The sequence below is a fragment of the Lepeophtheirus salmonis genome, unplaced genomic scaffold (assembly GCF_016086655.4).
Source record: "Lepeophtheirus salmonis unplaced genomic scaffold, UVic_Lsal_1.4 unplaced_contig_3539_pilon, whole genome shotgun sequence".
Classification (NCBI taxonomy): domain Eukaryota; kingdom Metazoa; phylum Arthropoda; class Copepoda; order Siphonostomatoida; family Caligidae; genus Lepeophtheirus; species Lepeophtheirus salmonis.
This window is the reverse complement of record NW_027293887.1, coordinates 52,980-77,014: the sequence shown is the minus strand read 5'-3', so window position 1 is coordinate 77,014 and position 24,035 is coordinate 52,980. Positions and strand designations below refer to the sequence as shown.

The following is a 24,035-nucleotide window of genomic DNA, read 5'->3' as shown; positions in this document are numbered from 1 at the left end:
AAGCTTTTTCAATAATTATGATCGATAAAATCATCACAAAATCAAATGATAATTTATGTATGTAATATAATATTAGGTAAAAAATAATTAAGTTTGAATAAGGCCCATGATTATAGACTGTACACTAAGGGTAAAAATACTTCAATTAGGCTTTAATTTCACTCTTATCCGAGTTCATCGATGTCCAAGAAGAAAAACGCCACTACAAATTTGCACACTACGACTCCCGTGCAAAGTATTCCTGAAATTAATTCTACTGCCATGATTCATATAAGAAAAAGGCATAATGCCTTACATAATTATAAATGATCTCCTCCGGCCCCCTCCCTCAGTCAACGGATGGACTCCGAAAGAACTCACTCCCTTTCCTCCTTCGAATACTCCATTAGAGCCAAATTCACAACTTCTTCCACAACATGAGAGCTTCCATCTACTTTCGTTACCCTTCAAAGTGCTAATTAATCGAATAACTCGAAAAAGTGGAGATCCTTCTTCTCTTCATCCAGGCAAACTTATACAGGATAACCATGCTTGACCTCCAAAAAAGTTTCTGTGTTTTATTAATACCCCCCGCCCCCCAAAAAAAACAAATCTGCACCTCTATTTTAGCCTGACAAAATGCATATGAGGATAGGCTGAAACTAGGTTCTAAATTGAGTTAAATTTTAAAAGATAAACACTATTAGCTATATTAGTAGGATATTAAATATCCCTCATATATATATATGCAGACTGTATATATGGCATCCATATTTAAATTTGTTTATTATTAAATATATAATAATGAATCATATATATCTAATTTTTTTAGGGGATTAGCGCGCACGCAGATCCCCCACTAACAGAAATTATGCTATCCAGTTATCCACATTTGGGATAATGGAGGAGGTCAAGCCTACCGATGTGCAATGGAAGGCCCTCACCCCTAAGGAACCGCCTTATTGATCACGGTTAACCTTCTAGCCAGGTAAGTATGCTTATTCCACAGCATTTTCCTTAATATATACCTATAGAAACAACACTTCTCCTTCGGATATTGTGATAAAGTAATGTCCACCTAATAAGGCCTTACAATGACAATTACTGGAAATGAATGGATCAAAGTGAGAAGGTATGATACTTAGAACACTTGTATTGCAAAATATATCCACATTTGTTTGCATAGAATCCTTAATTGCAAAAAAAACATGCTCCACGCTGTAATAAAGGAACAGTAGCGCCATCGTACGGGATGAAAGTTCATGAATTTGTTAGACAATTCTTTGTCTATACTATAGCACTATGAAGCTAGATATTATATTCAAACGAAGGGGGGGGGGAGATGGAAGGGAAAGGAAAAAGATAAATAGTATGTAGTGAGAAGAAAAAATATAGACAACACAAAGAGAAAACAACGCTACAAGCTTCTAAAATTCCTTTTTATACTCAATGTATTTAGTAATAACGACAATATTGATGGCGTCTAGCTATGAGAGGGGAAAAAACAACAACTTACCTTTTATTTTAACAAAATGGAGTCACAAAATGAAAACTAATAGGGGATCTTAGTCACTCAGAGAATATGAACATACATCCGTGATTTCCTATCACAGATTCCCGTAAAAGTCATTGTCATACCATTTCAAAAGACGAAAACATCATATAAATAGTACATATGTGGCCCGTTAACACAAAAACAAGCTAGAATGACTACATCAGAATGAAATCCGGATAACACTTGATGTCTTCGAAATATTATCCTCAATTTCTTTTCACAAATAATTATAAATAACCCTTTAAATGCCGTCAAATTGCACCTCTATTTGCAAAAATCAACGTCAAAATTACCAAATTATACGTTGGTTTAACTTAATGCGCCATATCGGGGCCAAATACAGTCTCACGAATCGAATATTGGTACTAAACTATAGTTCACATTCTAGAGTATATCATCTCATCCCAGAAAAGGCAATAAATAGGCTATAATTGACTCATATCTATAAAGTATTGGGCTGATATGATATTAAAAAAACTCAATTCCTTGATTGATTGATGTTCAAGATTGTTTTTATGTTAACTCACCACACATACATTTAATGTTGCCACATCTTAATGTAGTCCACACCCTACAGATGCTTATACTTGACTGCATAACTATTTTGCAGTTGTGAGATGAGATTGACATGAATCATTAGTAAATAATATCAACTGGATTGTTTGAAGGGATCACAGTAACTTGATTTGGGATTAAGATATCTATAAATCCAATGCGTTCTCTTGTCAATATTAAATATATTATTGTCGTTACTCATTGATTTACTTGATTCGTATCTGTAATCTATCCCTTGTTTATTCATTTTTATTCTTAAATATGCGTTGAGGCGTCTAAAAATGTCATTTTCTTCAAACGTTACACAGTTATACTATATAAATCCCATATTAACATGTTTTTCTACGTTAATTTCGCTTTTTTTTATCCAAAAAACCCATACATGATTAGAAATTCCAATGTCATATTTCTTATTGTTCAATAATTATAAATTATAAATATCACCCAAATCTAAGGTTTTGGAGGGATTTGTACCCATATAAGAGCTATTCTTGATACTTGACTAACACCAATTGAACCCCATAACGAAGCTGTTAACAATCTTACAACTTAATGTATCTTCTTTGATTCGAGAAAAGGAACGAAATATGCAGATTTATAATTATGGGGATCTGGATATTACATCTCTCATTGAATGTTAAATAAAACAATTAGCTTTAATTATTGTTCAAATATAAGGTTTTTGAACAATTTGTGTCCATTCAAAAGCTATTGGAACCTAATTGAACGAACAGAACAACGCTGTGTACGAGTAGGAGTCAAGTCTTTGAGCTGCTCAAGTTGAGGCCTTGTGATTCGATTTCTGAGAACTCGGGAGATGAGTATGGGAAGTTCAACAGTTGAGGATATATCTTATCAAGTCATTTTTTACGAGTAGAAGAGTCAAATCTTTGAGTTGCTCAAGTCTAATTTATCTTTGACAAATCGGAGGTTGAGTTTGTTGATAAATTAAACTTATGTCATATGTGTGACTCGAGATCCAAGCTCTGCTGATTCAGTCAGCAACAATATATTAAAATTCAATCGTAAGTATGAAAAGATAAAATGGCGCTTAAAATATATTCATAATTATTTCAAAATAAAGGATATTTGTGGTGGACTTTAAGCATCGAGTTCGAATCTTTGAGCTTACTAATAAAGTCGAGCATGAAGTAGCAGTTTAATGAAACAGTAGAACAACTCGAGTCCTCCATCTTTAGTCCATAATTGATCACAAATTATATGGAAAACAGAGAAGAAGTTTTCCTTAGGCGTGAAAATGATTGAATTATCCAACTGAATATTGCTTATCATTTTCAGAGAAATTCAAATCTATTATGAGATTAACTTCATGTAAAATGATATCATTATGGAGTCGTCTTTGTTTGTTGTATGGAGATATTTCTTTCATAGTTATAGACGCAAATGATTACCTAATCGTAGACTTATCGACTCTCAAATGATTGCTTCATTATTATAAAATACCCACAAATAATAAGTTTGAGAAACTCAATAACATAGTGAGATATCGAGAATTCAAACAGAATCAACGTGAATGAATACTTTATTTCATTCCAAATAAGAAAATTGAAAAACTCATTTAAATAACTAACTATTGATAGTTCGAAATTTGAATGGAAATAAATATTGAAGATTGAAATACGAAGTTTGAGAGATTTAAAAACATTGATAAATATTGAGAATTCGAAATGCAGCTATAACAAATAATAGTAGATTTGAGTCCGAATAGATCCGAAGTTTTGAAAGACTTAAAAACATGAATAATTATTGATAATTTGATATTCGAATGGAATAAACGACAGATAATAAATGATTTGATTCCAAAGACACAGTTTGAGAGACTTAAAAACATCAGTACGTATTGATAATTCAAATTAAAAGACCGGCAACGAATAATTGTTTGGATTTTAAATAATTACGAGGGTTTAGGGACTCAAAAACAGAGACAGTTGTTGAGCATTCGAATTGAATAAACGGTAACGAGTAACTGATTTGATTCCAAATACCTACAAAGTTTGAGAAACTTAAGAACGTAGATCATTAGAATTGAATAACTGATTTCATACCAAATATATACAAGAAAAACACAAAAAATCGATCATGGTTGATAATTTAACAACAATGAATAACAAATTTGATCTGAAAGACAAAGTTTGATGTACTTAAAAAGGTAAATAATTATTAAGAATTCGAATTGAACAAGCAGCTTAATAATTCTTTAGTTTCTAAAAAGAATCGTATGAACATTTGAACCCCAATAATTCGATACATCTTTCTATGAAGAATATCAGTGAAGGATTCAATCATATTTACTATAAGTGAATGGATCGTAGACGAATCTATTTGTTATGATGATAGAGTTTGAAATATGTCTTGTTTATGAAGATGTTATCCTTTTTTTGAGCATTTATATCTTCATACAAATAAGATTTCATGTTTATTAAACTATATTGTGAATTGATACTTGATTAAAAACCCTAATTAGAGTTTTAAGTGAAGAAATACTTTAGAAGCATTAAGTATCTAAAATATTTTTTTTGAATTTAGGTCAACCCTATAGCATTATATACGAAAAAGCGCTATTGTTTTCTTTATAGGTAAAAATATGTGTTTAAGCTTGAATTTTTTTAATGTTTAACGGACGTAAAGTCATGCTTTAGACTCGCATAGCATGCAATAACATACATAATTGGGCAATATGTTTGGTGATGAGACTAACAAGGACATTTCCTTTGAATATCGGTGCATAACATCCAATAATGTACTTTATTTGATAATTTTTGAATTGAGAACAGGATAATTATAATTCTATCCTTAAAGATAATGAATTAAAAAAAAAAGGCTTGAAGGTTTGTTGTAGAAAATGAAGTTATGATTTGGTAAAATAGTCATTTGTTTTATAAAAATACATAAAATATAGACAAAAGGGGCTCTAAGAATGCCATGAGATTTGGCGTCTCTTTCCCGAAGGGTTATGAATTTATTATTTAACATAAAAATTAACATATATTATAGAGCATTTCTTCATTTTGATATATATAGAAGCATTTTTTAATTTTGGCGCTCTTTTTTGTAGTATAATAAATAGTATTCATAGTAGTGTAGAGTAATAATAAAAATAAAATAAAACATGAAGAATACCCCTGGTGAGTGCTCAATGTTACCAAATGTGTATAGAAGCGAGTGAGAGAAAGGAGGGAGAAGCGTTCTTGTGTGGCAACATGAAAAGCTGCAGCTCCTCTATAAAGGTGGAGGGAAAGAAAGAAAGAGAGGAGAAAAGAGGGAGAAATAGAGAGAGAGAATTGTATTCTCTACTACCATTGGTTGTTTTGATGTACATAGCCAACCGGTAAAATAAGACTGCTATACACTACATAGAATAATAAAAAGAATTACACGAAAAGAGTGAAAAAGAAGAAAAAAAGCGAAACTGTGAATCGAAATAGTTATTAGTTCTTAAAGTCTCCTCTCGTGGAAGTGATCAGATCTCTTCTTTACTCTCTACAATAGTACAAATAGTATTTTTTACTCTCGCTCAACATGCCTAAAGGATCCGGTTTAACCAAGACGATGAAGCTCTCCAACGAGCTCGCCGACGTTGTCGGCAAGAAGGAAGCTTCCAGAGCCGAGTGCATCAAGCTTCTCTGGGCTTACCTCAAGAAGCACAATCTCCAGGACCCCGAGAACAAACAATACTTTACTCCAGACAAGAAGATGGCCAAGGTATTACTTGTTCAAAACTATTGACACTTTGCTGCCATCCTTTGCCGAGTTTTGCATTTCATTTCTTTTTCCAATTTTTCTCTCTCTTTTCCTGAATTATTTATTTTATTAATACTAATTAACTAATGCACGTGTCTTTTTTTCTTTTGTTTTAGATCTTCGGAGAAGACAGAATCCGAGCTTTCGGTATGGCCAAGTTCCTCAAGGAGCACCTTTCTGATTAAATATAGAAAACTACCAAAGATTTCAATGCGCGAAATTGAAGACAAAAATTTAACAAAAAATAAAAAAATTAAGGCCAATTTTTACACTCTCGTTTTATATATTAATAAAATACCTACTTTTGTCGTCGTCCCACCCCGTAAACAACTTACAAACAACAATTTTGTCTCTATTTTATTATATATATTGTAATGATCTACGTAAATCTATATCTACAATAAATATATATTATTTATTATCTGAATCCGATTGCCTCTCTAGTATTATTATTGTGACTCGAATCATCCCTCTCGTACTCCGCTCCTCGATGTCTTTGTCAACATTTCTATTTGTGGGGGCAATTCCTCTTTTCTATTATATACAAAATGGCCGCTTCTTTTTCATATTAAAGAAGAATGAAGTGTATGTACTACATAGCTAGCTATTATAGAAGAGGAAGAAAGAGGGAAAAACTAAATGGCGCCCAAAAATTAGAGATGACTTGATACTCATCCAAATTTTACGTACAACTTGGGCATTTGAGCCGCCAACGACTCCTGCATTAAGATATTATTCTTCTAATTCATAACTACAAGTACGGAAAGGAGCTGCTACAACTAGTAATCCATGGGAGAAGGAAGAAGTTTATTTAATATTACGGACTGCACATTGCCGCCAATTTCCCTTTTGAAAACATAACTCTTAATAATGCGTCTCTGTTTGACTAAATAATATTCTATTATATTATTTAAATGATGATGTTAAAAGGAGGAGCTTCTACATGGCTCCATAAAATGGCTTCTTCCTACATTATTTATTTATATTATACAAATGTGTAGAAAGACGAACAAATTTCCACCATTTTCTCTACTACTTTTGAGCATTTTACCCAAAAACATACTATAATAAGTAATGGGGGGGAGGAGGACTCCTCTTCTCTCACTTAGCAGGAATTGAAGGGGCTCTTTTTCAGCTAGCATCAGCCCTATTTTATAGATATTATATTTATACAGAAAAAGGTATTGTTTCATTCCTTCAGTACTATCAAGAAGAACCTTATTATTACTCAAGGCGTCTTTTAAAAGGTGAATATACTACGTATTATGAGTGTTTATACTTAATAATAAAACGTACACTCACTTTTAGGTCACCTTAAGGAAAAAGAAACTGAGTTTTTATAATAATAATAATATGTATGTACTAAGAGATTACTTTTTCTAGTACTATTACAATGAGAAGAGAGAAAGAAAAGGGTGACCAACTTCACAGCAAACCCATTCCGGCTCATACTATTTGTTGAGTAAATCTACAGTAATCATTCAAATGTACTAAACAGTATATGCATAATTGAAGTTGAATGAACTGGGCCAAATCCTGAAAATGACGCTAAATAGCCAAAATAGTATGTAAAAATCTGCACAAATATCGCGGCTTTCACATTATTATTAATATAAATAATAATTAAGTCATTATATCATATTCATACTATAATATGGTACCCCTCTTAAAGACGAGCGACTCCATTTTAATTTATTAAAATAAATACGATTTCGTTTTAACCAATTACATATTTATTTTATTAGTGAAATATGATTTTATTACTAAGGAAGGAATTGTTCCTTACAAAACCAAAAGGAAACCACGAAGAATTCCTACATTAAAGAGGGAAAAATACACTTTGGCATCTGCTTTTTCACAAATATATATTTCTACAGAGCTTCTACAATGTATGTATTGGATCTCAACTTCTCTCCTAATTCATTTTGCCGCCCATTCTTCTTGAAGAATAGGGAAACGTGACGCACAGGTTTCTTTCTTTCTAATGCTATCCTATGTTGACTATTACTAGTTACATCAACCATACTATATATTTATATATAGAGAATATGTTATGTACCAACTGCGTTCATTCACCAAGAACTAAGATACTCTTTCTTATTGTAAAAACTATACAAAGAGTCCTTATTCGTATAAATATTAAACATTTGTATTCTTCAACGAAATATTATCTAACATTTCTATTCATACAATATACTGATTAATCCTTTGGAGGCCCCGCTAAATGCCCTTAAAATCCCCTCACCACAACTAAATAATTTTTAAGGTAATGATAAGTTGTATTGAAAAGGGCACATTGGAGGCAAATCTAGCCTCATGGATTCAATAACGGCTCCAAACAAGAGGTAAAAACCCTGCATATCTCAATATATACCGGAAATTTGATTATTCAAGCTGAGTTTGACCGAATGTTGAACAAATTACATCATAATATATAAAATGATTTTACTGAGTGGTCCATTAAAATCTAAACACTTTGAATTTTATACTTCAACAAGATATAATTTATCTATTAACAATACAATTTCAACAAAATGAATACTATCAATAGATGTGTGTCTGAGCTCTCTTAATCATTAATGCAGACGTCCTTAGCGGCAATGGTGATTTTCAGGCGACGGCGGAATGCCGGGCACCAGCTGCGAATCTAGTACTCTGTCATGGCATCCCAGTGCTGGGATTCTCTCATTGCTGGTGTCAAAAGTGGCCTCTCCACCCCCACAAGGCTCTTTCCACCCACTTTTTTGATAGCAATTAGCCTGGACTTTTTTCTTGAACTCCTCTGGATCCAGTTTGGCCATTTTGACAGAGCCCTTCTTCCTCTCCAACGTTTAGGATTTACTGACGCCGTAGACAGTGGTCCTTGTGACACTCAACTGCTTGGAATGCGCGGATGGAAATTCATCAATCATGTTTCCCGACTTGTACGTAAACTAGAAAGCTTAGGTCTGTTTTGTTTTGTAACTAATTGTTTATGCTTTAATATATCGAAGTATGAATTAATTTGAATCACTCAACCTTAATTAATTATTGAATTAGTAAGTGTTCAGATTTCAATGGACCACCCGGTATTCATAAATTTGATTTCTTCAATTAGTAACAATTATCTACCATTTCTATTTATAAATTATACTGACCCATCCTTAAGAATCCCCGCTAATTGCCTTAAAAGTTCCTTCGCTACAATTAAGTTAGGAAAATAATGATAGGTTCTATTTGTAAGACCATATTGGAGGCAAATAGACCCTATTTGCCTCCATCATATCATCATTTGAAAGTTCAAAATTAAAACTAACAACTCATGCCGGGAATTTGTTTATAAAGACTGGTATGGATCGAAATACTATATATATATATTAAATATTGAGCAAATTATCTATCATAGGATGACAATTCATAAATGAATCAGGATTATATTAGAGTTCTTCTACTAATTACGACTAATAATAACTATTTCCAATAATAAATTATGCTAATTAAGCCTTTTTATAGTCCACAAATTGCACTTAAAGTTACAATATTAGACAATTCTTTATTATTTGAAAGGTCATATTGACAGCAAATAAGAGTATCATAAATCAAATATATGCACTAAACAATAAAAAATAACCCTGGGCATCTGAACTTAATATCGGTAATGCGTCTATAAAGGCTAATATGGACCGAAAACCGTCTTATTTGTAAGGCTGTTTAGAGTGGTTATATAAATTTAAAAAAATAAGTTGGGAATTTCTCTGGCTTTTGGCGTTTAACGCGCCACAAATATAACTATATATATATATATGGCAACCCATTTGTTGTTTGAAATGCTGCCTCACCCACCCAGAGGGTGATAACCAATTGAAACAAGGTTTAAAGATGGTAGAATTCTGTATACTACATAGACAAGGGAATATATATAAATATAGAACTTGGGAGGAGAGAGGAAAAAAATCGATAGTAGTCTCTTCTTCAGTACTATGCTATGCTATACATTATAATGTGAATACTGTATACATTACACATATATATAAGAGAGAAAGACGGGTTTAATATATAATAAGAGAATATAGAGCAAATGTTCGGGTTATTCATGATTCCGTGAATATACCGGGCATATTTAGTGCAGTAAATACGAGTCTCAATTTACAAATAACTAACATGTTATTCTTTTCGAACCTAGAGTAGTTAATTATCGTGTTAAAGAGTACGGAACGGATCTTATCCGAACAAAACGGGATATTGCTGCTGTATACTAATATAGTAATGTAAAGAAGCTCTCTGTTCTTTTACATGATTGGTGGCCCGTCAACATAAAAACAAGTCAGAATGATTTTTTTCAAAATGAATGTGTCTAGTTTTGTATTCTTATAGGAATTATCCTCAATTTCTATCAATGATTTGTTCATAATAACCCTTTGAGTGTGCCGCAAATTGCACTTACAATTCCAAAAATTCATCGTCAAAATAAAAGAATGTGAAATTGATAAGACTTAATGCATTCGAAAGGGGCTATATCGGAACCAATATATGTCCCTTAAATAAAACAAAGTCTTTAAACTATAGCTAAATTTCTTGGGTACCTTAAATCATCTCACAAATTTGAATACTAAGTCTATAAGTGACTCAGATATGACTATGAAATATTAGACACTGTGTATACTAAGTAAAAAAATTGATTGATTTTTTCTCCTTTTCTTGATCTTTGCTCAAGAATGTTTTTATGTTGACGCACTATATACAAATAATACCTTGTGTACAAGTAGATATTTCTACGTTTCCCAACGTCTTATTCAATTAGAACATCAGTCCTTTCGGTGAATTATCAACTAAATATTGATAATTATATCCTGGTATTTTGATATATTAAAATAACAAATTGTTTAAATATTTTGAGAGTAATGGAACTGTGAAATTTTGGATAATGATCAATAGGCCCACAGAGTGCTTATCGGTGAGTAACTTCCATTAAAAAAGTCACAAATCACACCATTCATACATCGACAAATAAAGACTATTTCATCACTAGCCAATGTTTCATCTCATTTATAAGTCGCAGCATTTTCATTGCCACTAACTAAGTTATCAGGTGTTGTTATAATATACAATGAATCAACATTGAATCTATATTAAATGATAATTAATTCATTATGATATTTTTAGCATAAACACATAATAATAATAATAATTATTATTATTTGACATTTGTAAAGTATTATTTAGAAATGAATGAATTTTAAATTTGTATGTGTGATGTAAACGCATATTTTTTTGAAATTAATTAAAAAATGACTATGGCAACAAAAGGCAAAAATTCAGCCCAAGTTATGTTAGTAAATCGGTGTTTCTTCAACATTTCTTTTTTTTTTTTAACCAGTATTGTTTTTCTTTCTTTCTTGAAAATATATATATATATATATATATTATATAGATACACTAAACTAAATTTAATAATAAAAGATTGTTATAGGAACATAACGATGATAAGTCTTTCAAGAGATTGTGAAGAAGGCTTTGTATGAACGCCTGTATGTAGCGATTTAGATAGTAACAAATTCCTTCATGTTAGCTTTGGTCTCAACATCAATGTTTTCAATCATCTCGGAATATCTTGACTGACCAATTTGTTGATAAAGTCCAGCAAGTTGTGTTTGAAAATACTCTCTTAAATCAACAGAATGTACAGAATCACAGGATGCAAGTCGACGTTTTCGTGCTTCATGCTCAGTCTCATACTCAGCATTATCGCCGTCATCTGTCTGACAAGGATTAGACATTACAAGCGTGTCCACGAATCCACCATTATTATCCGGCTTCGTAACATCATTAAGAGCTGATGTGACATTTAGGAATATCATGTATATTCTATCAAGTACAACCGGAGATCCGCTTGTAAGAAGAGAGCAGAGAGCTAGGGCTAATAGCTTCTTTTCTTCCGAGGCCCACATAAGATCCATTTTCTCTAGCCAATGATCAAGAATCTGACCTGAAATATATATAAAGTATATCTAGATGGGTGTGATAATGATATTGTGCAACTTACCTGTAACTTTTTCATGAGGTTGATTCAGCTCTCGAGCAAGCTCGATGGAGAAATCTCCAAATTCCTTGGGATAGCACAAAATTAATCTAGACAGAATACTCAGCTCACAAGACATCAGCATTGAGTAGGAGTGCGAGGCATTATGTATAGCCTTCAATGAGCTAACAATGAGACTTTTAAAATAGTAAATAGATGATGAGGACGGGGACATGTCTTGATGACAAGCTCAACAAGGCGGTATATAATTAAAACACCTTCGTCTTGCAAATCCATTATCTGGTCTGTAAGAATCGAATTGATTTCTTTGCCAAAGCTATGAAGAAATTTTGTTGGGGAAAGAAGAACGTAAGAGCTCAGAATGTAGAGTATTGTCCTTAAGTTCTCACTCCCCAATTGCAGTAAGGGAGGAATATTCAAAGCAAGGGAGGAAAGAGTGCTGGAAAGCTCTTTAGAGTTATTTAGAACTGTGAGCCAGAGTTCTAAACCATCCTCAAGTAAATATACGTGACTATTCTCCTTCAAGTCCGTAGAGAGTTGTATGATTGGACCAATGAATGTCGGAAGAAGAACCTCACAAATAGTGCCAAGGCCCTAGGAAAAAGAAGGAAAAATGAATTTAGTTAAGTAATTTAGCTCTTCGAAATAAATGAAAGTTTTACTTGAACAATATGAACTAATGCTGAAAGAATAGAACACCGTAACATATCATGTGCGGATGAATCTTCCCAAAGAGAAGGAAGATATCGAAGTAGTTCATAACAGTAGGGTCTTATCGTTACTCCAATCCTTTCAATGACGTATGCTAATACGTTAAGTACACACAACTAGAAAAGTTTTATAAATAAAGATTAATATTAATTAATTAACATAATTTTGAACATACTTTAGTATCACATTCCTGTACTTCCTTTAAAAGTCTAAAGAGCTCTTCAAATACCACACCACAAAAGGGTTCGAATTCATCAACGGAAAAATCAAAATCGTCCATTATAACCTTAAGTGATTTGCAAGTAGTGAGACGCACAACCATATCTTCTTCAGGTCGTAATAAAGGTAATAAAATTCGATACACTTTAGGCCTCATTTCAGGAGATAAACGAACCCTGACCATCTTCCTATATTTGTGAAAAGATTAAGAATTCATGTAAATGTAAGGGAAATGAAAGTTTACCAATTAGCCAGGCGGTTCGTCGACGAATAATACGATAATTGGGATCTCCTATGGTTAACTCTCTCTCAAGACAATTTTGTAACCAATTATCAAAGTCAATTTCTTCATACAAGTCAAATGGAGAGAGTCCAATTGCATTGTATACTGCATCTTTGTATAAGATCCCTTGTAAATCTGAGGGAAGTGTAGGACTGAGAGAAACTTCCTTGGCGAGTCCAGTAAGAAGTGGTGCTAAAATATCGCAATATTGGTTGAAAAAAGTAAGAAAAAGTGCCTCACAGCAAGGGCGATAACTGTATTTCCAAGAATCACCACCATCTTCGCAAGCATATTCCTCAGGATCCCTGTCCCACAAATTAAGATCCTCAGCACTCAATGGTAAAAACTTGGATATGAGTCTTTTATAAATCTCTGTAACAGATGCTACGTCAAAGAACTTTTGAATGATCTGAGAAGCAACTTCGCCCTCCGTCTCTGGAAGACGATAATACGTGCAGAGTAAAACTTGTTTTATGAAATTAAGACAAAAAATGACAAATCTTGGGAAGACATAGGGTGCGCCTTGATCCGTGAAAATCAAGGAGCACACAAACTCCAAGCTTTGTTTGAGAACGGGTATAAAGGAGAAGGGATGACATTCTTGGACATCCTTCATAATTTTCATATATAAAATAGCGTATTTTTCTAAAAGATCACATGATCCTCGAGAATTCCGAATTTCAAGGGTGAGTTTGGCAGAAGTATGTATGGAGGATAAAAATTTCATGGCTAAGTTATTATTTTTTAAATCCTTTATGCCATAGACGAGACATTTACGGATAACTTTGATGGAAAGAATAGACTTTTCAAGAGAGGAGAGAACTGCGTTTTCATCACAGGGAGAGTTGGATGCCTGTTGAACAAAGTTTGAGTGATGTACTTCCCAGAGTCTAAGGGCAAAAGGTAGAATTTTTTCAACGGTATCATAGAAGGTTTGTACGTCTATGGGCAATCTAGATTAAAAAAGATATATAAAGAAACTATGATAAGTAGGAACACAATGGAGAAAGAGAATTTTGAGAGACATTTTATTATACAAAATCATGGGTTGTTGATTAAGTTTATATTTCTGAGCCCTTTCTTCCCACCCCTAAGTAAAATCCTCCGGATTGTATGCCTCCGGTTTTTATATATCAATATGGGGGTCATTTTAACATAATTCCATGAAAATTGGGAACAAATCAGTACTTCAATATTACTTATCATATTAAAATCGATCAAAATATTTCCCTCCTCCCCCGAGTAATAAATGAAAAAGAATGTTATTTTATTCAATAAATTATTGGAAAAAGTGTTTTGAACAAGATAACCCCTGAGGTCACGTGTTCTTCAATTGATCTCCAAATATGTATAATATTAATGATATTTTACTTGAGGCTATGAGTCCTAATGCACTCTTAATGTTGATCTGGGTACAATTTGTAATGAAATTCAATTGAAAAACCCCCAATTAATTATTATTAACTTTGATTTTAATTTTCTACACTTAATTCACGTTGAAATATTAGTAGTTATACCCTAAAAACTTATTCTTTTAAAAGGGTATGAGGCCAAAGCTATGTCAGTAAAAAGTTGTATGGTCATTTTCGTGGTTTACTGATTAAATAACAAAAATAAATGTGGGTTTCATCCCGGGGATGAAAATGCTATTGCAGTATTCTCAGAAAAAATGTTTTGAACAATATAGGACAATGTATCTAAAAATCGATATAAGATAAATTATATTTTAATTAATACTATCATTTTTATCAGTACTCTGAATACTGATCTGGATCCAATGGGTCATGGAACCCACTTATTTAAAAAATGTACAAAACAAGATGGGTCAATATTATGATTCCTAATACAGATCTAGAACAAGTTTTTCATGAAATTCTATTGACTTCTTTGTTATTTTCATTCATTTAGTTCTTACTCGTAGAAATATCATAGCTACACCTTAAAAAATTATTTAAAAAGGGGTCTAAAGGCCAAATCCATGTCGGTAAAGGTTTCTATATTCATTTCCGTATTTTATGGATTAAATAACGCTAATAAATATGTTATCAGAAAAAGTGTTTTGAAAAAGATAGGTCAATACATCTAAAAAAAACTATATATTAGTTGCATTTATTTGATGCTAATGTTGATCCGTGTCCAATTAGTCATGGAATCCCATTGTCAAAGCTAAACCCGCACACTTATTTCAAAAATAATGTACGTATACATTTTGGGCTCCATGCATTAAATGAAGTAATGATGCGAAGAGTATTGAATATACCTCTTTGTGGACAGACTTTTGATGGTGTGGTATAAAACAAGAAGTGCTCGATGCTGTACTAGAGGTTCTTGGGACTGTACCCGATCCGATAGAGCGGGTAGGAGTTCAGGCCATTCTTTAGGAACATCGATACGCGCTATTTTACCGATGAGCACGGCAATTTGTAGAGCAATAGGTGAGATGGGCTCATGGAAGAGCTCCAAAAGCCCTTGCGAAGACTTTGTTTCTCCTCATCCGAGATTCGTCTAATACGAGAATGAATAAATGAGTTATTATGAATATTAATACAAATAATGAATGAACGGAAGAGGAACTTACAGTGATGAGACGCGCCTCCAATAGCGGTCCACTCCATTTTTCAAATAGAGCACGGCTTGCCACCGAAGAGGCACTGGAGATCCATTTGTATCCTTGATGACCTCCAATAACACCACATGGAATCCAGGGATCTCTTCGAAGCATCTCAGAGTGTCTTCCGCACTCTTCAGAAGCTCGGGGTCGTTCTGAGTGGAAGCGTTTTGTAAGGCCGCATAGGTTTGCCGGCTCAATTCATTAAAATCCATCCTTGGATATTATTTGTTTTTCTCTCTTCTTACGAAAATGTGAAATTACCTCACTTTGGATCAACTCTCTTCCACACAGCTACAAACACTTTATACCCAATCAAAACCCTTCTCCTTCCTCCATTCCAACCACACTATTTCAATCCCACATTATTCAAGGTTCAGCTGTTGAAGAGCTATCAAAGTTAGAGATGCAGCGGGCTCTCTCTCTCGCTTTTTAGTCGCATAGCTTTCATAGCATAGTATTGTTCTTAAACGGGCAAACTTTTACGTAACAACCCTCTTAGAAGTCGGCGCATATCATGCTTGTGTAACTAATTGTATTATTAAAGAGTTAGTCAGCAACGATTTTCAGTTCTCGTCATTGCTGAAAGTTTAATAGCAATATGAATGACGTAATCGGGATCCGACATACAGGAATATAACGATGGGGAATAATTGAACCATCTAAATATAGCCTTAATAAATAAGGAAGCACTGAGAAAAGTCACTTGTAATTACTAGAATTGTGTTTTTTTTATGTAGTACATTTACTCAAACAAATGCGTCCAATGACGTCACTTATAAGAGAATGTAGAGTTACATAATAAATATCCCATGTTTGCCCTACGATTTTTTTTTTGTTGCCTAACCTTGTTTTAATAACATTGATCATGCTCCTCTCTCGATTACAGCGGTTCTCAAGCTTTATTCTGAGTACACTTACAATACTCGTTGGCTTTCTGTATACAGAGTAGGACTAAAATGTGTTTGTCAATATAAATGCAAGCTAAAATTATATTTCTTAAAATTGAATCAGGATTATATTTGTATTCTCCACAAATATTCGTCAATTTCTTGGCGTGTGTTTCACTTAAAGTAACCAAATTTGATAGATTATGTTAGAAATGGCCATATCGGGCCCAATATAAGTCTCTTAAATCAAATATATGTTTTAAATTATAGGTAAACCCCTTGGTTATATCAAATCATCCCAGTAATTTGAATACGCTTATGGAATATTGGGCAGTATGTATTTAATAAGTTGTAAAAAATAAATTGAGATTGTTTTTATGTTGACAGACAACATATTTAAATAATAACTCATAATATAACAAATGCAGAATGAGGTTTATTTATTCCTGCTGTGTTCGTGATAAACATAATCTTCATGAGGCCTTGCAATTTCTTCAATATTCGCCCTAATGTTAGAGAGAACATTTCCTCATACATTATTTAAGTGTGAGTCAGAGCCCAGTTCAAAACTTAGAATTATTGCTCGTTTTCATATACTCGACAGTATAGAGGAATGACACGCAGTGCACAAGTGCGCTTAGTCGCACAGTTTGCGAACCACTACTCTATTAAGTAAATACACACATGAAAAGTTGATTTTATTAATTCACTCATGTACAAAATAGCCTCTAGTTGGTCTTTATATAAAAGCTACATTCTTCGCGGCTTCTTGATAACTGCAATATGATTCATGTTTAATACTAATAAAGTATTTTTACATGCTCGAATTCTTTGTATAATTATACGGAATTCAATTTAAATAACATCGACTTATGTATCAATGCTATTGGTGTAATTCAAGGGGGATATATACGTTTAACTACATAGTTGTAAAAAATGTATAATATAATTGAGCCAATGAGGGATAATAATAATACAAAGTACATTTGTTCACAAATAAATTAAAGTTATTTAGAGAATTTCCTTTTAATTTTTCTAGGTCTATAACTCTTTTCCAAGGAGTTCTAATACTCTCTTTAGGAACACAAGCTTTAATCACACAAACTGGTGTGGTGAAAAACATTGTTTTTTATGAGAAATTCCACTTGGTAAACTCATAAGAATTTTAAAATATTAACGACAAATCTTATAATTATAAGATGGGTCGTAGTTGTAATTTTTTCTCAACATCACGTGCTATTTTAAGCAACTCTTCCTTTTTGGGAGAATATTTGAAATTCTAAAAATGCTTCTTGAGCAAAAAATCATAACTAGGCTGAATCTATACAATTCAAAATCAAAGTAAATTTATGTTAAAGGATTTTCTAACGTAAATGTTTGAAAAATTATTTACAGTGATGAATTTCTCCTTCAAAAATAAATTTTCAACTTCATTTTGTGTTCGTACAAGATCATTATGTAGTAAGTTTCATTCAAATAATTAATTAATATGAAATACTATTATTGGATTGATCTTTCAATTCTAATGTGATTAATTCATAAAGTCGGTATAGTCGAGTGTATTTACATAATTAGTCAAATTGATTTTGAGTCGCATAATTCAAATGTATGAATTCAGAGTCAAGATCATAAAATATTATTCCAAACTATAAATGAAGAATAATTGATTCTAAGATGTGTATAGTTTTAATCAAATTGTTTATGTTGATTTATTATTCTAGGGACTGAGAATTTAAATTTAATTTCTAAAGTATGATTTCTTGAGGTTGGATTTATAATATTAAGAGATCCCGGCTCCGATCTTCATCTATTTTAAAATTTGCAACTCTAAATCATAGATAAATATTAGATGTATGAAGAGGTTTTGTTAATTCAATATGACTAAAAAGTTGCGCCTATTTTGTTATTTAATACTCATTTTTAAAGTTAATTGTATAATCAGTCTTTAATCTCACTTTTGATTTACTAATATTATAGTAAATTACTCAGTTTACCAATTGTTTTAATTTAATGCAGCTCTCTGATCCTTGAAGTACGATAGATAATGATGAGAATCCAGTGTAGAATGGGTATGTTAAAAAAAGAAAATCAACATGGTAACCCTGACAATTTGAGGAATGTTTTGGAGGAGGATAGAATAATGCACATGACGTTTCATTAGATCATATGCAATCTTCTGTGACAAGAGAAAGGAGAAAAGGATATAAAAAAAGAAAATTTGCTAAAATTACTCCGATGTCTATCCCCAATTTTAATCTGAGTCCAACAAGGACTTATAACTATAACTCCGCAACAATCCTCAAGGTTATGCTCCGTCTTTAATGAACACACTCGAATGTTCAATTAAATTTTGAATTTAATTGAATCTATTTAGAAAGGATGTTCACTACTCAAGAATTAAATAATAAGAACATCTGCTAAGGAAAAGAAAATTGATTCTTCAGACTACCAATTCCAAAATAACGAACCAGCCAAAAAATACACCGGATTTTCATCATTAACGATAGTTGTTTGTCCTTATAAAAACTGATTCAAGATTGACTTATATTGACGTAATTGGCTGATAACGTCATTTTGCAAAAAAAAATTCTGTATATGATGGCTTTTGTGTCTGATTCGAACTCGTCTATAGGATTAAAGAGTGGACTGGATATCTAAATTTTAGGACTGATACGCCTCCACCAACTTTATTCGATCAAATCATGAATATGCGTCTTCTACAATAATTATGATAACTAAGTGCCGTCATATTTTGAGAATGAGAACACGCATTTGTTGGATATGATGTGTCGTCGTTTACGAGCATATACTATTATTTTGTAGAGTAATCTGTATTAATAAATTATAATTACAATTATGAAGCATATTCATTCAATAAGAATTTAATTACATAGTGTGTCACTTACAAAAAAAAATAATAATCCAACAATTATAGTGACTCCGTGCATGACCAAATTGATTTGTAGTCATAAAGTCAGCTATTATATGGAAGTGTTTCATGCATTCAAGCCTCGAATGGGTAACATGCAAGCAAGAGATTCATTCATTTAGTATACTACCCTTTATTAAAATCTATTTGATCTCTACAATTGAGAAATATTTATGTATCATGGAGAGAGGATCACTTCCTACAATTACTCTCCTTACTACATTATACTTAGGCGATCCTGTCAATTTCTCTTTGTAAATCTTAGGGTTATATTCGAGTTATACCTATCGAGTTAAATATTGGATTGAGTCGAGTTTTGAATATTGAGCCCATGGAGATAAAATACAGAGATTGCTTACGCAGAGGAAAAGCAAGATACATTTTTTGAAGCCAAAAGTAAGTTAACCAAAAGAATGGAAACTAGCAAGGTTGTGCACATAGATATTTCTTTCTCTATGGTTGTGCCCGTTTCAGACTCAGTTGTTCTTTGAGTCCCTGTCTCGGTTCTTTTTCATACAGCCTCAGTTTGGTAACATGCACTTAAAACAAGGGGCATCGCTATAAAATTCGGGCCCAGGAAATGATATTAGATACAAAGAGGGCCTACCTCATACGTAGAGTTTGTAGTACTCAAGTTCCAGCAAGGGTCCCAAAACTAAGGTTTATTAAGAGAATGGGTTTCAAAGGGAGGGGCGTGATGGGAGGCTAGGGAGGGTGGGTACAGGAAGATGAAGAATTGAGGATTGCTTTCAGTCTACACATAGATAGTACACATGTTTCGTATAAAATGGACCTTATCTTAAAAATGTAAGAGTGTAGGGGGCCTTTGGCATAGTAAAGTTTGGGAAACCCTGGCTAAAAAAATATTATAGTTATCGTATTAATTGGGCTCCTTCTGGTATCTAAAACCACTTTTCCAGCTTCATAAGAAACCCTTAGCTATTTGGAACTCAGATACAACTGTATCACGTAAACAAAAATCATTGGAAAACGCTCCATTGTATAAAACAAAAATTGACTTCTCGGTTAAACCTAATTTATTTTTTATAATATATATATAAGCATTTTTATAAACAAAAATCAATTCATTTGATTTTTTAAAAAATTGTCGAATGTATACATATACTATATGAAGCATCCTTATTAAAACTATATAATGACAGCAATTTGAGCTCTGTACCTTAATATGTTCGAGAGGGTTCTAGGAAAATTGTCATTGGAAGATAGCATTGGAGAAAATTGCGAGTTAGGAAAATTGCACATTAGAATAATAACACATTATAAATTCGCTTAATATTATTTATGACAAATATCTAAACATATTTGTTTGTTCCATCCCTCAAGGGAGTAACTTCAAGTGTTGTCAGGGTATTTAGCTATAATCGGGGTTAATAGAAATACATTGGCTATAAGAATCTAATATTTTTTTTAAATAAAGGCAGGCCATACGTCAACAGTTGACGTAATCTCATGGGACACTAGCCCTCTCAAGAACTCTATACTAACATAACTATGAGTGTAGAAAAAAACTCTACTGAGTGATGCTACTTATCAAAAGGTTCCTGAATTATGTGGAATAATTTTTGAAATTATATGACTATAATATTTATTATTAAAACTGATAATATGGAAAATAGGACCTTAGGACATTCGATATTATTGTATGATATCTTTCTTATTACGTATCCCATTACTTCAAAATACTCTATTCATAATGATATTGATAGGTTTCATGCATAAACATTGCCTTGGGTAAGAATAATTATATGTATGAATGTATTTTGAAAAGTTTGTGGAACGTCGTCATAACGAAATCATAACGGAGATAGCATGTACATATCTTAGACTGTCCCTTTTTTGGGTTATATCCCCCTTCCCCCTCAGCAAAAATACCTTTTCTGTAGGAAGCTATCAAACAACTGACTTTCCACAAAGTTAAAGGTCTCTCAGGTTATTTTTGACGTGGTACAGATAGGTTTGTGTCAGTTTCAATTTCTTCAGTCCAGTCCAGTCTAGGACCGGTACCTTGAATACAATCTATAAAGTTTGTCTGTTTGTCTTTATTTCTGTTTGTCTGTATGAAAAACAGACAAGGGGTGCACAGTATATAGCGCTCCCTGATGTATATATCATATAACATATTTTGAGCGAAGAAATAATAATGTAATCGTGTTAATGAAATAATGCAGGCGTGTGTATATAGCATTAAACGTGTATACAGGGAGCACTGTATATGGTGCTCCCTGATGTACATCATATAAATATTTTGATATAAGAAATAAAAAAGTAGGGGTATTAATGAAATATCGGAGGCGTGTGCATGTATAATTAGAGGCACTATTTCTGTTTGTTTTCGTTATGGGTCTCTTATGTTTATCATAATTGATAATTCGTTGGATTTTCAGTATATACTAAGATTTGAATAGTATATACATAGTGGTATGTAAAAATACATTAACTATCCCGGGCGTTTTGTGTTTGGCATACTGGGAGTACTGATTTTTTGATTTGTTAGCGAGCGCTCATGTAACTAAAGTACTCATCAGCCATCAGTAAAGAAGGGATGTGTGTAAAGAAAAAACAAAGTTGGCCGATTTGAAAAGGAAAAACGGTTCTTCGTTTTTGTTAATTATTTAATAAGTCTCTCTAGTCTCCCTCCTAAAATTAAAAACTTGTGCTCTTAAAAAAATTGCAGGCTCCTTGTAGCAGTAATTCATTTTCATAGAACATTAGCAAGGGTCAAAGTTCAGTATTATTATATGTCTTGCTCCTGCTTTCTCCTCGCGCTCAATCACAAATCCCATCTCTAGTCATCCGTCATCCCATCATATCATTTTTTTCTCTCAAACTGTTTTGTTTATTCTTGAACATAGAACAGGTGTGAATGAATGAATGTAGTGAGTAGGTACGTGTGAGTGTATTCATGAAAACAGAGAGTAAAACGGATTATTTCTCGGAGAGTTATCTTATATATATTGTTTTTTTTTATTTGACGCTTAATTAGAGCAGCCAATGCCGGGTACTGCCTCTTTTTTATTCATAAAGAAAAATAATAATAAAGGAATTGGATAATTTACATGAGGTTACGAGGGATGTAAGTGCCCTAAAATGTCCTATTTCGATCCCAAAATCCTTTTTTCAAATTAAAAGGACTTGTACCATAGTCAAAATAGTATGTGAGGCTTCAAATATGGTCAGAGTTAGTTTTTGGATTGTGCCAGCTGAAAAAGTCTGAGTGTAAAGAAAAAAATATTAGCCCGAAAACGGGACAATCTAATATACCTATATTATTATTCATGCATTAAATAATAACTTGTATCAACACAGAGACTTGTATTTTTTGAAAACTGTATATTGTATTGAGATGTATATCTAATGATTCATTTTTTTGTCTTTAATAAAAAAAAGGGGGTAAATCGATTTACAACTTTACTGATAGTAAATAGCTCATAGGAGAAAGGAATTAAGGATCAATTCCTTTAGGCTAATCTACTTCTGTATATGAATCCATTTCCTAACTTCCAAAGTCTTAATAACAAGCAAGATTAGTGATAAAAAATGTATGTATTTAGGACATGTAAAAAAACAACAAAAGAAATCTAAAATCAACATGGGAACCCTGCCAATCTGAAGAATGTTTTGGTAGAGAGCAGCTTAGCCAATAAACAAGGACAGGTGTAAGAATTGCTACTATAATTGGTTCTATGGTTCGTTAAAATATTTCACGTGACAATACAGCCCAGGTTGGGTATCCCTGATATTTAGAGAAATGACTACAACCTCGATCCTCAATTCTATATTCCGAGTCCAAGAAATACTTAAACTTGTAATTCTGTAACAAATCTTCAGGGGTACTTATTGTCCTTCACTCACTAGTGAGTACTTTTATGTTGTGATGTAAATCGTGTGAATTTTTTATTTGGCCTGCATTTTTGGAATTGGTTATTTTGAAGAATTAATTTTCTATTCCTCAGCTGTTGTCATTCTTATTGTAGTGAACTTCTGTTCCTACTACATTTAATTATATTTAAAACTTGATTATACATTGTTGTGTGCTCATGTAAGAGGCTTTGAGGATTTGTTGCAGAGATATAATTGTAAGTCCTTGCTGGACTGGGAGTAGAATTGAGGATCGACGTCGGATTCTTGCATATGTTAATGTTTATTTTCTCCTCTTCCCTTGGCACAGCTGATTGTAGCTTATCTAATAAAATGTCATGAGAGCTAGGCTTCTCTGATATAGTCCATTCTTCAAAATGTCTGGCTAGCCCATCCTGATTTTCGGTTTCTTTTTTAAAACATGCCCAAAATAAAAGCGATTTTCATGACTACTTATACTGAATAACGATACAGCTTTGAAAAATAAAAAGTTATGAGCGTTTTTTCGCTTTATTTGTACAATAAAATTATCATAATTAGAAATGTCCGATTTAGATCAAATATGCACCGTTTTGTTGACTAACTCTTGTTCATTTTGAAGGAAATTTCATAATTCCGCGATTGAATAAGTCTGCGTCTCTATTGG

At 32.6% G+C, this 24,035-nt stretch overlaps 2 protein-coding genes, 1 long non-coding RNA gene and 1 other non-coding gene across 4 annotated transcripts; 2 read left to right on the top strand and 2 right to left on the bottom strand.

Moving 5' to 3' along the window:
* Positions 1 to 809: 809 nt before the first annotated feature.
* Positions 810 to 975, bottom strand: LOC121131261 (U1 spliceosomal RNA). The gene has a single exon (XR_005868992.1). It is a non-coding gene; the product is annotated as a U1 spliceosomal RNA (small nuclear RNA).
* Positions 976 to 5,521: 4,546 nt separating this feature from the next.
* LOC121131258 (uncharacterized) lies at positions 5,522 to 6,278 on the top strand. Its single transcript, XM_040726763.2, has 2 exons — positions 5,522 to 5,812; positions 5,968 to 6,278. The coding sequence occupies exons 1-2, from the start codon at positions 5,630 to 5,632 to the stop codon at positions 6,034 to 6,036; spliced, it is 252 nt and encodes an 83-aa protein (XP_040582697.1). The 5' UTR covers positions 5,522 to 5,629; the 3' UTR covers positions 6,037 to 6,278.
* Positions 6,279 to 6,933: 655 nt separating this feature from the next.
* Positions 6,934 to 7,572, top strand: LOC121131260 (uncharacterized). Its single transcript, XR_005868991.2, has 2 exons — positions 6,934 to 7,098; positions 7,160 to 7,572. It is a non-coding gene; the product is annotated as an uncharacterized lncRNA (long non-coding RNA).
* Positions 7,573 to 11,003: 3,431 nt separating this feature from the next.
* On the bottom strand, positions 11,004 to 16,028 carry LOC121131259 (importin-11-like). Its single transcript, XM_071893918.1, is given in 10 exon segments — positions 11,004 to 11,816; positions 11,874 to 12,075; positions 12,078 to 12,464; positions 12,533 to 12,697; positions 12,757 to 12,974; positions 12,977 to 12,988; positions 13,045 to 14,036; positions 15,344 to 15,551; positions 15,554 to 15,588; positions 15,662 to 16,028. Coding segments are annotated over 10 exon segments (2,910 nt in total). The 5' UTR covers positions 15,907 to 16,028; the 3' UTR covers positions 11,004 to 11,370.
* Between the last annotated feature and the right edge of the window lie 8,007 nt (positions 16,029 to 24,035).

Excerpts from the sequence above, each read along its gene's own strand:
- LOC121131258 (XM_040726763.2), top strand. The coding sequence starts at position 5,630 with ATGCCTAAAGGATCCGGTTTAACCAAGACGATGAAGCTCTCCAACGAG. Across the intron at positions 5,813-5,967 it reads CAGACAAGAAGATGGCCAAG|ATCTTCGGAGAAGACAGAAT; the intron begins GTATTACTTGTT and ends CTTTTGTTTTAG.